Below are 18,067 nucleotides of genomic sequence, written 5' to 3'. Positions count from 1 at the left end.
TTGCACTTGAATAGTTTTTTTTTTTTATCTTAGTTATTACTGTTTCTGTTTTATGAGTGATATGTAAAGTACAATATTATTTTATCGCATCAAATTGTTGGATAAGACAATATTAAATTCGTTTTATATGCATTTTCATATTAGTTCAACTGAAAATTGTATTGTTAATTGATAGAAATTGATAAACTAAAAAAATATAAAAGAACTATCATATTGATTTGATTATTGGTTTTGCGTATTTATATATTAAAAACTAATAAATCGAGCCGATAATACATAAAACGAACTAGCCAATGCACACCTCCAATTCTGAGTAATACAAGTTTCACATATATAATTTTTTATTAATATAATTCAGTTTTGCAATTTGTGTTGCTCAAAAGAAAATATGATTAGAAGATGAATATATGCTATGGAGTTTATCGATTTTTTAATAGTGTCAAAGAGGGATCGATGGGCAAAGCAAAGCTTCAACATGTTTAATTTTGCCACGGAAACAAACAACCTCGTTTAATTAAGTTTTTTTTTTTAATTAGAATCTACTTAAACATACAATGTATTTTTAGTATAAATATATGATTAAATAAAAGTTATTTGAGTTTTTGAGAACTGGTATGAAACATTCTAAATTCATCCTTAAATGTGTTTAGTCTTCACTGAAATCAACTTTAGATCCTAATAAAATTGAAAACATTTGAAGATTTCTAGATATTTGGATATATTCTTCAAGATTGCAAAAAAAAAAAAAGTTATCAAGTTTTTGGAAAAGATAAATAAAATTATTTGAAATCGATTAATGGATGATATGATATTTCTATCAACTTACCTCTTATTTTTTAACTTAAAATCTACAATATTCATTAATAAATGATGTCATTAATTTTTTAATTTGCGTATATATTAGATATCATGAGATTTCAAATAATTTTAATTGAAACAAAGTGAAAGCAAGATTAAGGGGAGCTAAAATAAGATAAGTTGTGAGGAGATACACTTTGCGATCATAAAGTAGACGTATGTGGTTGAGAAAGTCAGCATGACCAACAATATGTTAAAATGTGAAGCTTTGTATCCAAGCCTGACTTAGTCAAAAGATATCACTCACGTAACATATTGCAACTTTACTTTCAAAGTTCAAATTGTTTGTTGTAAGAAGAATATGAGTCGGGTGATTCCTACTTGCAATCATGTTTTAAGGTCACTTATCAAGTGTAACAAGGGTATAAAAAAGTAATTTAGAGTCATAAGGGACCTCTAACACTAAGTCAAGTTTAAAGTCTTTTGCCGACTAAATTTTGTACTATCATGCAAGAGTTAATTTCAAACAATCATATATTCTAGTATACAAAGAACTCCATAGCCCTTAAAGTAATTTAGAGTCATAAGGAACCTCTAACACCAAGCGAATTTTTCATTAGTATCGTTATTTTTGAAGTGACTGTGTTCTCCATGCGGCCCATAACATGGGGGCACTATGCTTAACCAATTTTTCAGTAGCCTCACTATTTTTCGAAGTGGATCTGCTCTCTATGTGACCCGTAGCGTGGACGCACGTGCCAAGCAAATTTTTGAATAACTCTGCTATTTTTAAATGGTTGTGCGTTGCGCTTAGCATATAGTGTGTGCGTACCGCTCCAAGTCAAGGGTCTAGATATTAAGATTCTCTATTCATTAAGTTAAGTCAATGTATCGCTATAAAGTTTATCTTAGACGACCTATGATTTATTTTTATCTCAAATTATCTCCTTTCCTTCAAGTCCGACTCCAAGACATGTTTCTTATATCTAGCTTAAATCTAAACAATTTCGATCTCTAAGCACGAATTCTTAACAAGATTTTAACATCAAATCTCTCTCATATCTAATGAAAATAAGAATTCATCCTACAGTTCAAAAAAGGGACTTACAGAGTTCCTATTTGAAGTTAGAGTTTCAGTTAGAGTGGTTCAAAATAAATAAAGCTACTCATTATGATGGACTACGTTCTTCCTCAAAATTTTACCGAATTTTTCATGAATTTCAAATTGATCTTTATTCCTTGTTGTTGAATTCCAATTCTTATCATTGAGATTATAGAACTTCATTTTCATTCTTAAATTGTTGTCATGCTTATGGCATCACATGAACCCTATTTAGTTGAGAATTGTTGAAAGTTTTTGCATAATTACTATCGTGCGCTAACTTTTTATTTAAAGTAAGTTTAAGTGTTTTAAGTTATCATTGAGAAGAGTTTTTTAGAGAATACTAATGATTCGAAATTCACTATTTTGTATTAAGAAATATTGTTAATTATAGAAAAGTATAATTAATTTCAAGAGAAGTTTCAATCAGTAAAGCAAGATCAGTTATTCCTCAAAAGGATTTTTTTAGTATTGATTCAATCTAGTAAGTATTACCATATGAGAATTAATATGTATGTTTGGAGTAGTATTGAACATCATTTTGGATAAAAGTTAAGATAACTTGAACCCCATTAATTACATTGTCAGCGTAGATAGGATCATATCGAAATCTGAGTGAAAGTTCACGTGCCTCATTAAAGCTTTTAGTGGATTCATAAGTTAGGTTGTGTTATATATTCCGACAAGGAAAAATTTTATTTTGAGCGAGGTACAACCAACAATAGTTGTACGAGGGTCCATTCATTTTTAACACGTGAATATGTGGGGTCAATTTGTTCTTTAAAGTCCGCCAAAGAAATAAGAGGAGAGAGAATATAAATTTTAATTGAAAATTAAAAAGAAAACGTGGGATCCATGCCATTTTCAATATATATATATATAATTAATTAATTACATTTTTCGTACAAAAAAGAAGTGACCAATTGTTAGGACCGGAAATAAGCAGGTGTAAATGCGGAAGCTAGCAAAATAAATCTCGAAAGATCACGAGTAAAAAAACAACGAGAAATATACCAAAAAACACAAAGATTTAACGTGGTTCGGTCAATCGACCTACGTCCACAAAGGAGATGAGCAATCCATTATAAATATGAGAGTACAAAATACAGAAGGAAACAACCTCAACTAATTCACTCAGAATACATGGGAGGTTCACACAAGTGATAACGTATCAAGCTTGTGACCCATAAATTCTCCCCCTAACCAAAACTCTCAAAGCCATTAAGACTACATTGTGAATGCTGGTTAAGTTAGAAGGAACATTCCTCTATTTATAGAATTCTAAACATTTTCCTACAAGAAAATGATTTAGTCAATCCAAAATTTTTTCCTAAAAAGAAACCTATTTATGATAAGAAATTTAGGGCAAATAAAACTCAACACCAATAAGTGAATAACATGTGAAATTTTCGCCCAAATTTTTTTTTAAAATAAAATAACCCAACCCCACCAAATCATCTTCTTCACACCACCCACCCCAACTCTTGTGTTTTCTCCACTCTTTCCCCACTCACCCAACGTCTTCTCCGCCTTACGCACTCTAACCCCAACATCATCTTCTCGAGTAGAACAACACACCCACACATACCCCACTCAAATCTAATTTGAGATTATTTATGAATTTGTGATTTTTTATTTTTCTTTTAAATTATTGTAGCAGGGATTTTCATATTGTCTTTTTGTCATTTTTATTATATCATTATATTATAAGTCTAATGGGTTCAAATTCATTTTTTTATCTGAAACATTGTCAAATTTATTTCTCCATAAAAAGAGTTTAAGTTTTGGAAGACAATGACTCGAAAATGAGAAAGAAGATGAAAAAATAAAATAAAAATGATTTAACAAGTCTTTCACGCGTCCGTAGTGAGTGTATTACACTCTCTATGACATGTCAACAAAAAGTGTCAAAATGACATAGCAGGATATGATATGAGGTGTCTAAAATGAACAAAGTTTAGTTAAAACGTCAAAGTGAAAATTGGTGTCGAATTAAGGGGGATACCGATGAGTTCCGCCTTATTTTTATACACTCTACTAAACGACTCCTTAAAAGTTTTGAGTCAAGTTCTATTATTCTAACTTTATAGTATATTTTTTTCATTGTTTTATTCTTACTCTATATGGTCCACATACATCCTACCTTCTCGAGACTTTACCAGTAAGATTACATTTATTATGTTATAGTTATTTTAATTTAGGGACATGGGTCTGAAAAACACCCTAACTTTGATCGAATTTGTTGTTGCGATTCTAAACTTTCGTGAGGACCTATTACCTCTATGAACTATTTAATAGTGTATTTTTTATCCCCTGAACTATTTGATAGTGTATTTTAAAAGTATATATGTGCCCACGTGGATACATCACTAGTTATAATTTTGCATTATTTTTTATATCTACATGAGCAAAAACATATGTTTAAATTACTGTATTAAATAGTTTAGAGAGGTAATAGATCCTTTTATCATGAGAGTTTAGTATCGCAACAATAAATTTGATCAAAATTAGAATATTTTCCAGACCTTATCCCTTTAATTTTTTTTTTTATATATATATATAACAGGTCTTGCAATGAAATTTGACATTAAGCCATTTAAACATGTTAAAAATTAAGATGAGAACTCGGCGGTGGGGGTTGGGGTGAAGGGAGAAATGTACATTCCATATTATTGGTGATTGAGTATTCATAAGCAATTTAATAAGATCTTTTCACTTATTTATTCAAATTTTCAATTTTTTTTTGTATCGAGTATTACTTGATTTTTTTTATTTGAATATTTTATTTAAAAAAATAAATTAAAATAAAATTTTTGATTAATATCTTATATTTTTATATCTATTAATAAAACATGATTAACCCATCGCTATTTTAATAATTCTTGTTCTTTAATGTTTAAAAGCAGTTAGTTAATCATAAGACCCTTTATTTACTTTGATCTCAACCTAGAAATGACAAATTGAGACTAAACAAAATTAATTAATAACAATTTGAGAAGTTAATCCTCGTTATCATATTCAAACTAGAAATAGGAACTACATCAAGACATATTATGATACTTTCAATGTTCTTAACTTGATCGATAAATAATTAACTAAATTAATATAAAATTATTATCAATTGCTAATTACTCATCATTAATTAGTGGTATATAATTATTTGTTATGGATCACTCTCGGTGTTAAATATCTTTTTCTATCTTTCATATTCTTGAGTTTATTTTAATAGTGAAAGTTATTCATCATTTTATCTACTTGCTGATTAGATTTATAGTTATATTTTCAAATAAAACATAATAATTATAGATTATTTGATTTATCTTTATTGAAAATTTTGTAGCATGTTTAATTGCACTAGACATAGTTTTTAGAGAAGATTTATCGACGACAACGATTGTTTATGCTCTCATTTAGCATACACAATGAATAAAAGTGTGTATTCTACAATTTTGTCAACTTTATTTTTACATATTGATTTGACTGTTTTTCTCTTTTGACACGTTATTTAAGTTTTAGTCTCGTATAATAATTATGATATTTTATATTTAAATAAGAATGAAAAGTTTAATGTGTTCAAACTAACTATATGACAATTTTATCTTCTTAGAGGGTTATGTTAAATAAAAAACAATTTTATATATTTTAGCTTGTATATTTTAAAATATACATGATTATAACTATATTAAAATATCATATAATAACGTGAAACACATTATCTATATTCATTTGAATCAAAATATTAACTTGATTATGAATAATCACAATCTTACTCATTTTTTTTTTGAAATAGCTTATGACAAACTACAAACAAGGAAAAAATCATTTTACTTATGTTGCTAGTTTAATTATTTTTTCTTTTGGTATAATAAGGATTTATTTTTAAATGATTATTTAAGCATAGAGATTTTCATATAAAGTTTTGATCTTTATTCTAAGCATTGTCGTGCATAAATGTCTTCACCAAATATGATCGATGCTGCATTTCAAATATTTATATAGCTTAATATATATTTTTAATGATAAAGAATAATATATTTCGTGAAATTCACAATTTTTTTTAAAGAGAGTAAAATATACGTAAATTATATTACTATCTTATGGAGATAAATAATTATTTTCAAATGGTCAGCGACTCGAGTACAATATATCAAAGTACATTATGAAAAAAGAAAACGACAGAAAGAAACCGACACTGGAGAAAACCTAATCAATTAATAAGGAAACAAAAACAGCCACATAATAATGCGATAACCTAAACACGTTAACCTTTTACCTTAATACGCGATTTTCATATCCTCCTATCTAAAGTTACATACTATATAACCTAAAAGTACGTCCATACCTTGTCTCATTATCTTTTTCCAAAATTCTTTTGACCTTATGAATTGAAACTTAACAAAACTAGTAAATTTATAAACTATTACAATACAATAATAATTAAAGTTTATTTTTTTCCCCCCAAAGAAACACAAAATTAAGGCATGGTATATGGACATTTCATCACAAAATGGAGAAAATGCCACGTATCTCAAAAATTCCAATTGGCGGACTTGAAATTCAGAATTAGACTAAAATTGAATGAGACTACATAATTCCGCTCCTTAGCGGGATTCTCTTTACTTTTTATTTTCCAACAACGAAAGCTCTCCATAAATTCAACCCTTTAAATTTACATCATTTATCATCTTTCCAAAAAAGAACAAAAATAAAAAAATATATAAACCGAAAAGAGCCCATCTGTATTTCTATACTGGAAAAAAAAAAAAGCTCACTTGTTCTTCTAGGGTTTCACAAGATCTCTTTTGCCTCTGCAAAACACGAGCGAATTGCGATTTCTAGGGTTACGATTTGTGTTTGTTCGGGTGTTTGATGGTCCGAGGAGTGATTTGAGGGTATAAATCTTGATTTTTTCTGGAAGATTTTGAAGAGAGAAAGGAAACGATGGCGCCTTTTGACAAAGAGCTTGAAGAGCAGATTGCTGTTGCTGGGAACAAGCTGATTGAGCCTCCTTCTTCACTTGAAGAACTCCTCCGTTTGCTTGACGTAAGCTTTTTTGTTTATTTTGGTTGTGAATTCTGTTTTTGTATAATCGGTATGATATTTTTTTTAGATTTTTATGTTTAGGTTTTTTTTTTGTTATCTTGAACTATTTCATACCATTTTTGGGCTACTTCGAATTGTTTTAGATGTTTGTTTAAGTAATTCTCGGGTTGAGTTTCTGCTTTTGTATGATGCTCCGCTTTACTTTAGAGCTAATTAGGGCTAGATTCAAAGAATAAAACTTGGAAGCCTACAAAATAATTGAACTATGTGTTGACTCCAGGGCATTGAACCTGAGCATCCCACATCTGGGAGATATGTGTACACCCTTGACTGGTGACCTCTGCTCTAGGTTTTGTCAAAGGGTGTTCAAAATTCTATATATACAAATAAAAACTAGTATTTAAGGCTAATGATGTTCGGCTGATTACCCTAGTACCGCCGCAGCTGTGCCCTTGTTGATTACCCTAGCACCGCCATAGCTATGCCCTTATTGATTACCCTAGCACTGCTGTAGCTCTGCCCTTGTTGATTACCCTAGCACCGCCGTAGCTATGCCCTTGTTGATTACCCTAGCACCGCTGTAGCTCTGCCCTTGTTGATTACCCTAGATCTGCCCTTGTTGAACACTGTTATCAACTTCTAATTTATTTTGATAAGGAAGTAAACATTATAAACTATCTTTTGGTTGAAAGCTTAACTTTTATTCAGCCAGTATGGAAATAGTACACCAGTTAGCTATTCTAATTTCTCACTCTTTTACAATCCTCATTAAGCTAGCTATTCTATCAGTTTCTACTCTACAATTCTAGCTATCTGTCTAATCTTTGAAGCCCCCCCCCCCCCCACCACACCACACCACACACTTACACTTGGTCTGGTGTTGTCCTTTTGTGTGAAGTTGGGGATGATTCCTCTGGATCTATGCTTGCATTCCTGCTGGTGTTGTTGAAATATTCTAGCATTCTGCTCAATCCAGACATGGTAAATGCATGCATTGAACAGCCAGCCTAGCATGTGTAATTCTGCTTTCCTTTGTTTCACTCTGTGCGTCAACTATTGGATCTCAGCCTCCCAATTTTAGTGATTCAAAATATGATTTAAAAAAGCCCTTCTTGATTGGTAACAGCCTTACCAATATCTTCACAAGTTAGTGGTAGGTCTACAGACACACCACCCTCCCTAGACCCAACTTGTGGGATTACAGTGGTAATGTTGTTGTCGTTTCTCTTTCTTGTGATGTATACGATGTTATCCCCCAGGACAGTATTTTGATTCTTACTCTATATAGAGCCCTTGAATACTGTTATTAGCTTTTGATTTGTTTTGATAGTGAGGTAGAAACTGACTTCTTTTAATTATTCTAAATATGATTAAAAATCTTTCTTTATTTGTTATCCTCCACCCTGGATGATTGCCATATGTTCCCTCTCCTCTTGTTTGATGCAAGTCCTTTACTATTCTTCAAATTTAATTCTTAATGGCCTACCCGCTGTTTCAGTTTGCATTGAGTTGAATTATCCTGCTTAATGAAAGTATTGCTTTTAAAATTCATGCTTTTCCTAATGTTTCTTTTAAATTTATTTTGATATTTGTTGTCTCTGCCTATTTGGAAATATTTTGGCATGTCTTTTTTATAAGTAATTTCTGTATTCTGGTAATTTTTCATTTTTTCCTGTTAACTGGTGGTCTCTGTTTAGAGTCTGGTTTAAACTATCTTGAAGCATTATGGTTTGCAATTGATGGGCATTGCCACTAGGGCCACTCTTTTTTCATGACTCCCCTGTGGGATGTGGAATATTACTGGGTATGTTGTTGCATGTGATGTATACATTAGTCGCAACTTTTTGTTTGGGTCCTAGAGTTTTGTGGTTTGCTAGTGAGACATATGAGCATGTCCATAGTTAAATAATTTGAACAGGATGTAGTCTGTGTAATCTTGACATCTCCTGGCGGAGCTTTTTATTTTTGATAATTGTTTCAAATGATGGTATCTGAAAATTCCAGAGAGATAATTGGGTTGGCGGGTAATAAGTACACCATTCTTTTTATTTGATAAGTGCCTGACAATTTGTAGGAAAGGGAAAATGAAAAAAATGGAAGAAGTAGTATATACTCTTGGAATCTCTGGGTATTAAATAACAGTCAATATTTATGCTGAAAGATAGCAAGGCTGTGGGCATGCTGTGTGTTTCCCCTGTGAGGCTCTTCTAGTTGTACTTGAAAATCCCGTTGGCTTTTCCTGGAGGGTTTCTCAAGGAGCAGAGTATGGGCAATATTAGTTTTCTTTCTGAAGTGGTGATTTTCTTATGCAAATGGTTTATTGATTTAACCCCCCATCTTAATTGAGAAGCCACAATGAAATAAGTTTCCTTTTGTGGGTGTCTTCCCCTAGTCAAAGTTAAAATGCATAGATTTGTGTTTAACAATCTCATAAATTAATTGTCATTTTACTTTTTAGAGAAAATCTGACTGTGCATCTTCGTATTGCTGGTTAAAGAACGATAAACAGTGACAGATACTAATTTGGAACCATGAGTTTCCTGGTATTTCCTTGATAACAAGCTGATGCAGACCACCTGTTTTTGGTGATAAAATTGATACTTTATGAATACGTCCTTTAGATTATTGTTTAGAAGATTTGGTTTGTGTGATTTTATGCTGCCATAATTCTTTTGGGAAAATACAAAAACCTTTAGCCTGTATGGATAAAATTGGGGCCAGCTGATTGTCATCACTTAATCGATGTGCGAGACTCTGAGGTACCTTAACATGATCTGTAGTAAAAAGGATCAAGTTGACTGTTATTCCCCTTTTTCTAATCAATGTGCGAGACTCTGAGGTACCTTAACATGATCTGTAGTAAAAAGGATCAAGTTGGCTGTTATTCCCCTTTTTCTTTAAAGTGGGTCATTGACTTCTAGATAGGAGATCTTTTTTCTTCTATAAATTTGTTTGGAATTTAACCCTGCAGTAGTATGGTTGGTTACATGGAGAAAAGGAAAAGCTAGAGTTTTTGAACTTAAGGAAGGACAGTGTAATTAACCATGGGTCGGAGTTTATATTCTTGCTTAGTTTTAGTGGTGGAGACTTGGTTGACTTAGCAGGTCCTTTACACTTGCTGACTTTTTTTTTTTGATGTACTCTTTTCCCATCATTGCAGATATTTCATACATTACCCATATATCAATAGATACTGTTGGTATAACAAAACAGAAGTTATTTTGAACCGTTTGTTTTGGCAGATTTTTGGTTTCACTGTTAATTTTGCAATTAACATATAATGTTTCATTTGCTGAAACTCATGCACGGTCTTTTTCTTGCCTAATCTTAATATACTTTTGGTTTTTTCTGCTTTAAGCAAGTAGAGTCTTCCCTGTCTAAAGTGGAGCAGTCACCAGCGAAATCAATGCATGATGCACTTTCTCCATTGATGAAGGCATTGGTTGCAAATGATCTCTTGAGGCATTCTGATGTTGATGTGAAGGTCGCAGTTGCTTCGTGTATTAGTGAGATAACTAGAATTACTGCACCAGACGCTCCATATGATGACGACAAAATGAAGGTATGAGAAATCTGCTTTCTCATTCTCCTTCCTTCTATCAGTCCTTCAATAACATTCCATTTATTTGATACAGGATATCTTTCAATTAATTGTGTCGTCTTTTGAGAATCTGGATGACCAGTCTAGCAGATCTTATAATAAGAGGGTGATGATCCTTGAGACAGTGGCCAAGGTCAGGTCATGTGTTGTCATGCTGGATCTAGAATGTGATGGGCTCATCGCTGAGATGTTTCAGCACTTCCTTAAAGCTATAAGGTATTACCAATATATTGCTTCAACAGTTGTATTGTTTCTATAATGTTTGGTTTCAGATTTCTTTATCAAAATGTGTTTGGTTAAAGATTTCTTGTATGTCATGTTTCTTTAATCCCAACCTGGATTTTTTTTGATAAGGACTAACTTGGATTGTTCTTTTAGACATGACCATGGTTTTAGAGAATATATCTGAAGTAAATAATACCTCACATTCCATTGAAACGTGATTAGATTTATGTGATTGTGAGCTTCTCATGTCTGGTTGTGTTTTTTAGTGGAGCTTCTAGTTAAGAAGTTTTCTTTCCAACCACGTGAAACATAATTTACAAGCTAGGCGCTACTTTCAAGTTCTTGAATTTGCATGGATCTGAGTATCTGAGCAGGGTTACTTGTTCTGTTTTTTTTATATCCAATTTGCTAAACCTTCAGGAGTAAATTGAAATGATTACTCCTAGCTCTTAAAAGATATTTTTTACTGATATGTTATATGTCCGAATTACAGCATTGTTTGAAGATGTTCAGTTGGTAATTCACCAGCATGAAAAATTCTCAAAATAATTTGGGTTGAAAGTTTCCCCTGTGGGTATTTCTCTCATTTTATTGTTGAAACAACATGAACTTCTGGGAACAACAGATTTGTTGAACATGTTTTTCTTTTCCTCTAGAAAATATTTAGAAGCTTATCCAAAAGTTCGTTACGCGCCCTTGGTAGCTATATATAAAACAGTAGCAAGTTGGAAGGTTTTGCACCTAAATATATTGAAACTTGAATGGATGTCATGTTTTTTCTTCCAACAGTGTACATCAACTTAGGAAAACTTACCCCTCTGTAAATACATTCATAACCATGTTTGCTCTACTGCTCACTTTTATATTGATAGTGGACTAGTTAAAATTACTTGCTGCACTGGTTTAACTGGATGATGCTTGATTAAAATCTGTCAAATAGATGGGTAATGTTTATTATGCAATACTTTGGTGTATGTTCTCTACCACATGTAAGGCTCTTGATTTTTCTTATTATTTTGTATGCTAATTCCTATCGAACATTTTATTTTGTAATAGTTTGTGTTGTTTATTCGTTGACTTTCACTTTCAGAGAGGATCACTCTGAAAATGTTTTTTCATCCATGGCAACAATCATGACTCTTGTGCTGGAAGAGAGCGAAGAAGTGTCGTTGGAATTGCTTACCCCTCTATTGGCTAGTGTTAAAAAGGACAATGCGGTATGTTGTTGTTGAAGAGATGATATTCTTTTTATATTTTATACCTCTTAGGTCTCTCTAGTCTCGTGATAGTGCTAAATATTAATACTTTTGTTTCAGGAGGTCACACCAGTGGCTAAAAGGTTGGGAGAGACAGTATTTGCAAACTGTGCTGCAAAGCTTAAGCCTTACTTGCCTCAAGCAGTAGAATCATTGCAAATCTCCTTAAATGAGTACAATAAGATTGTTACTTCAGTCTTGGAAGGGACTCTTCCAGCTGTTGATGGTATTAATGACGGTGCTCCTAAGGACGAATTGGTTAGTGTACATTTACTGCTAAGTTATTCTGTGTCTGAACTTCTGCTGCTGGACTACCATTTGTCTAGCTGATCATGAAGTCTAAAGTCACATTCACATGTTCCTGCATCGTGTATGGAGTCTAAGATAATAACCCTTTCTCGTGCTTAAGTTGTGGTTTGAGCTAATATCTGCTGGCTTGATAGTGGTGATGCTGTGTTGATGTTCATTAAGTTTAGACATCTCTTTCCTATCCCTGTTTTAACCCTTATATGCATTTTCTTTGCTCCTGTGTGTGTGTAATAAAGGACCACACAGGTTTGTAGGTTTCTTTCCAAACAGTACTTTGCTTCTTCTGTTGTTTGCGCTTTGCTTCAATTTTTCCATGCATGGAGACTGACTTGTTGGAATAGTATAATTCTCGACCTTTCCCCCAAAAATGAGCCCGATCACAACAAATTTCATCTCTGTATTTGTCCATATTTTCAGACACGGTTGCTGCTGAAATTCTGCTGTTTTATTGGAAGATATCTAGATATTTTGCATTCAGAATGACAGTTAATATCTCTCTTGTTTGCATTGAGAAAGGATATATATTTATGCATGGCTCTTGGTGAAAGACGGGGCTGCAAAGCATGTCCAATTTTTTCTGTTTAGTCATATTGAATGTGGCCATTTCACTTGTTATAATGATTGACCATTTGGTTATATATCATTTTAAGCTATATATGTTTGTGAGAAGAAAAATTGACTTTGTTGTCTTCCCATGTCAAACTGTCACACATCAGGAATTGAAAGCCATTTTTTCCTTTTGTCAATGTTATTGGTTCTGACCTGATATTGTTGCAATTTTTTTTTTGCACAAGAATGACTTGGAAGGTCTGGTGCTATTTAGTACTGCAAACAATGTAAATTACCCTTATAAGTTATACCCCCATTCTAAGGGATTTGGTATTGATGTTTTTTTAGGTCACTGAAGTCAAGTTGGCTGAACTTCCGGAGGCTGCTCAGGCAACTCAGGTGTTTGGCTTTGGATGACTTTCTTTAGTAATTTTCCCAGAACCTTTGTCTTAACTTTGTTTTATATTGCCTCTGAATCCTTGTAACATTTAGGATGGTGGAAGCAAAGTGGGTCCAGCATCTTCAGGCGAAGCAGTCCAGGCATGTAGTTTGTATATTTTCTAGTTGTTGTTGGACATAAAACTTGCAAAGTAATGAAATATTATTTGCATGTCAATGTTTGTGTTACAAATTTGTTCACCATCTGAACTCCACCTGTAATGGGTTCTCTTAGAGAACTTCAGTTTTTCCTCGAGTGAAATTTCAAAATTGCAACTATTTGTTCAAATTCAACATCAAATACTCCTATTTCATCTTTAACCAAATATTGTCTGAATGGGCCAGTTTCTCGTGTTGGTAAATCAATGAAAAACACCCTTAGGAACGAGCAATATCTTTGATATCTGTACTGGATGGTGTAGAGTTGAATTGAACATGTTAGTGCAATGGTATGCTTATGGCGTGCAATCTCTGTTGTCTGACTGTCAGTTAAAGGTATTTAGTCAGAAACTTTTCTTGTTTGTTCAGACGGCTGAGAGCGGGAGGGATGAGGCATGTTTGGAAGATATTGAGCCTGCTGTGAATGGATCTCCCAAATCAATCACAAGCAATGGTGGTAGTTTGGAGAATGTGAGATTGACTTCTGAAACAGAATCGCTGATGAAAGCTGGAGCTCATGATGAGGTGGATCTCCATGATGCTTCAAAGATACCATCTGAATCTGATGATTCAAGGGTTGAAAAGTCTACAAAGTCGGAGCCCAAGTCTATGAAGTCAGAGCCCAAGTCGGAGCAACCTTCTAAGAAGAGAGGAAGGAAGACAGTCTCTTCAATAAACTCAGCCGAATCTTCTCACCAAGCTCCTGAAGGAAGTGGAAAAGAAATTGAGAAGCTTCAAGATCATCAGAATGATCAAAACAAAGATGACCATAGTTCAGCTTCTGAAGATCCAGTGGTTGAGCAGTCCAATCTGTTGGAGAAGGAACCAGAAACTAATCAGCACTCTGCACCCAAAGAATCTGAGGAGGAAGTTGTGGATGTTGCTCCTCCATCCCAAGGTCAGAGCCTTCCTGAAGAGATTGCACTGAAGAAGGGTGATCTCCCAATGGAGGACAACTCAAATCAAGACGGTGAGTCTAAGAAGGAAATTGAAGCTGGAAGTGACTTGGAAGTTAAGCAGGTGAGGCGCCCTTTGAGGAAGACTCCTTTAGAACCTTGTCGTAAGGAGAAAGGTGGATCCACCAGTGATACCGAGGCTAAAAAGCTGAAGCAATCGGGTAAGAATGTTGACACCAAAAATAAGAGTCAGGTTGGTCCATCTGCGAGAAATAAGGAAGATAGCAAAAAACGTGGACATGGAAAAGCTAGTCAGGTAAAAACTTACTAAATCTTTAAGTTAATGTGATGTTCAATAATTATCTCGTCTCTGTAAATTCATCTCCCTATTGGACTACCAATGTGTCCCTGTACGTCTTATCAGTAGTTAATTTCACTGGTGCAGGAGACGTTGCCTTCACAAGAGTCTCCTGATCGCTCTGTTAAACATGATGAAGATAACGAAGAGGAAATTCCCAGGACCACTACAAAGAGAAAGCGTTCTTCAAGCAAGGGCAGGGTAAGCATTTTACATCATTGATTTCATGTATAATGCACATTTTATTCGAGGTAGTATTTTGATGTGCTATTTTTTCCTGTTTCTGTAATTCTTATGACTGAGCTTGTTCAATTTTACTTACTTACCATGACCCCTCCGTGTCTGTCTCATCAGTTGTTATTTCGTTGTGCAGGGGAGTAGGCAAGTTGTGCAGAAGAGTGTGCCTACGCCCGAGTCTCCCGACAATTCAACTAAACATATAAGCGACGAAGATGAGACTGACACAAGTGCAAAGAAAAAGCCTTCTTCAGGCAACGACAGGGTAAGCATTTCAAATTACTGTTCATTTTTGATAAAAATACTGTTCATGTTTTCCCATTTTATCCTGGGCTTGTTTTGATACTAATCCTTTACTTTTCTGTGCTATGATGCTTATATTTTGAACTTGAAAATTGATTTTAGTTGATCATTTTCTTCCAATTGATGATATTATTATAAAAGCCAATAGTGGTTATATAGAAAGTTTGTAGCAAATTACCATTTGTTGTGACATGTTTAGTGCTAGTATACTTCTGTTATTGTTTTTACGTGTTTACAGGGCATTACTGCCTAATTTCTCCTTCTGTCCTCTTCTTGTTATTGACATTCTTAGTCACTTATTTTTGATTGTTCGTGTATATTTAATGCACTAAGAAAGCTGTCTTGATGGACTGCTTAGGCCCTACAGTACTCCCGTGTGATTAATCAGCGGTTTGCGCCGCTATACTGCTATTACTTGACAGGTAACAGAGACTGTGCAATGTGATAAGAATCTGGTTGGTAGAAAGATCAGAGTTTGGTGGCCATTAGATGAACTGTAAGTGCTCGTCTTCTTTTATGCTGTGGAACAATTTTTTTCCTTCCTCATTCTTGACATGATAGTTTGGAATTACTGTGTTTTTGAGTTTACTGTATCTGAGAACGTTTCCAGTTCTGTATTAGTTGGGATAATTTTTTATCTGATTTGTTGTCACAGATTTTATGAAGGGACGGTTAGCAATTATGATTCTTCCAGGAAGAAGTTCACAGTGAGTGCAGTTTGTTTTCTGTTTCAAGAAATGGAATTGTTCCCTTGATGTAACACTCATATGTTTGATTAAATTTTTTCTTATTAGGTTGACTATACTGATGGAGAGACAGAAAAATTGAATCTCTTGAAGGAACGCTGGGAACTTGTTGAAGATGATAATATGTCAGAAGAGGTTAGTTACTGACTATATTTTGATTTATTATGGTTATGTTTCTTTGATACATTAGGATGCATTTGTTGACAGGAGCAAGTAGCCAGCGCTGATGCAGCAGCTTCGGAAAGGTAAACCTGGCCATTAGTCACCATTTTCTTTATTTGGTTTTGACTCATTTATTTTCACCTGAAGATGCTTACTCGATTTGAGCCAAGTGATCTGAATTGTCTCCCTTTGTGAAACCCTTTTGCATTTTTTCATCTACAAGTGTCTGTTTAGCATTATAACCACTTGCTAGTATGTCTCAACTGAAGAAACAACACAAGATTCTTGTTGCTGTGTTGTGCTATTTTTGTGTACCTTTGATGTTTTCTGGGTTTGATATCTTTGTCCAGTCTATAGTTTCATTTTTTTTGTGATGCATGCGATGCTATCATAAGCAAAAAAAGCAATTTGTCGATTTCCTTTTTCTGTTTCCAAATATTCTGCTAACTGTAGGAGAAGTGGTAAGTACGTTGATATGAGTGATAGTGATTTCCTTTATTACATGGAAATTCTTCTTCGATGAGCAAAGTGAAACCAATACTCAATTTGATGTTTGTACTCAATTGTGTTATTAGATTATAATATTTTTGTAGCTGCGATTTACTCTCTTTTCTTAATCTCTCTGTGTAGAAGTACTTTTAACATTCATTCTATTCATTGTGTTAGGTAAAGAAAGGACAGAAATCTTCCAAGTGTAGTTAGCAGTATGACTATTCTTTGTTTAACTTTGACTCTGTTTTTGATATGTCAGTCATAAGAAGAAAAAACCTAGGAATGCTGAACCATCACTAAAGCATGAAATGGATGCTTCACCTAAAAGGTTGGTATAATCTCCTTAACCATGTGTTTGTGTGACATATTAACATCTGACGTTTTGAAAGCCTAATGGTACCAATGGTGGGGTTCTTTTTGCAGCAAGTCAAAAGAGGCGACAGCTAAATCTGGACAGAAATCCAAGGGTAAACTCAACTTGAAAGATGGCACCTCAAAATCTGCCGGGAAAGCTGATGACACAACCAGCAGCAAGTCTGCGGCTCCATCCAAAAGGAGCACTGGCAAATCAGTTGATACTGAAAAGCCATCTGCCAGGTCTAAAGATGTTAGTAGTAGTACTCCCAAATCCAAGTCCAGGCAAGATACTCCATCAACAACTGCCAACAAGTCCAAGCAAGAAACAGTTAAAGCTGCCAACAAGTCCAAAACCAAAACCCCCCAAAGTGGTGGCAAGTCCGGTGCCAATGGTTCGGAGAAGCTAAAATCTAGTTCATCAAAGGTTAAAGAGAGTGGGAACCAGAAGGAAAAAGCAACTAACTCAGCAAAAACCCCTGATGGCAGCACCAAGGAGAAACTGTCTAGTGCATCAAAGGAACGACAGAGTGAGCCCAAGAGTGGAAAGAAGCGTGCGAGGGGGAAAAACTGATTATTTGTTGCACATTGTAATAGTGGAGCTCCTCCTACTTACATTCTTGGACCCATTGCGGCTCATTGAAGATGCTACGGTGCCTACTATTCCTTGTGTGCTATTGCTGTTTGGCAAAATCTTGAGGTGCAGCTTGCAAATGCCTGTCTTAGCCTTTTGGTTATGGTGGTGCGTGCTAGGTTTCTGGATAGTTTTTTTTTTCAGTTTAAAGCATATTGTTAGAGATGTAATTGGTTAGATTTATCATTTTGGTTGCTAGCTGTATTCACTTTTGTTACTTTTAGCCCTCTTAGCGTAGGAAGGAGATACTCTGTTGATGAGTATTTTATGGATGCGTTGGATCATAAATTACCATCTCTTCTCTTGGCTGCTGGTATTCTGAATCAGTCTACTTAAGTGATTACAGGTTGATACGTTACTTGTCTGATGGTACGTAGAGAAAGTCTACAGTCTACTCATCTACCT

The 18,067-nt window shown here is 34.0% G+C and overlaps 1 protein-coding gene across 1 annotated transcript; it reads left to right on the top strand.

The window, feature by feature from the left end:
• The first annotated feature begins 6,518 nt into the window (after window positions 1-6,518).
• Window positions 6,519-17,950, top strand: LOC101268581 (sister chromatid cohesion protein PDS5 homolog C). The gene is made up of 16 exons (XM_004241751.5): window positions 6,519-6,943; window positions 10,302-10,505; window positions 10,579-10,760; window positions 11,860-11,986; window positions 12,086-12,283; window positions 13,232-13,282; window positions 13,376-13,423; window positions 13,850-14,692; window positions 14,822-14,935; window positions 15,108-15,236; window positions 15,697-15,770; window positions 15,930-15,981; window positions 16,069-16,155; window positions 16,228-16,265; window positions 16,934-17,002; window positions 17,098-17,950. Exons 1-16 carry the CDS (start codon window positions 6,842-6,844, stop codon window positions 17,600-17,602), a joined length of 2,823 nt encoding a protein of 940 aa, XP_004241799.1. The 5' UTR covers window positions 6,519-6,841; the 3' UTR covers window positions 17,603-17,950.
• Window positions 17,951-18,067: the final 117 nt, after the last annotated feature.

Source organism: Solanum lycopersicum, chromosome 6 (genome assembly GCF_036512215.1).
Source record: "Solanum lycopersicum chromosome 6, SLM_r2.1".
Lineage (NCBI taxonomy): Eukaryota > Viridiplantae > Streptophyta > Magnoliopsida > Solanales > Solanaceae > Solanum > Solanum lycopersicum.
This window is presented reverse-complemented; position numbering and strand designations above follow the sequence as displayed.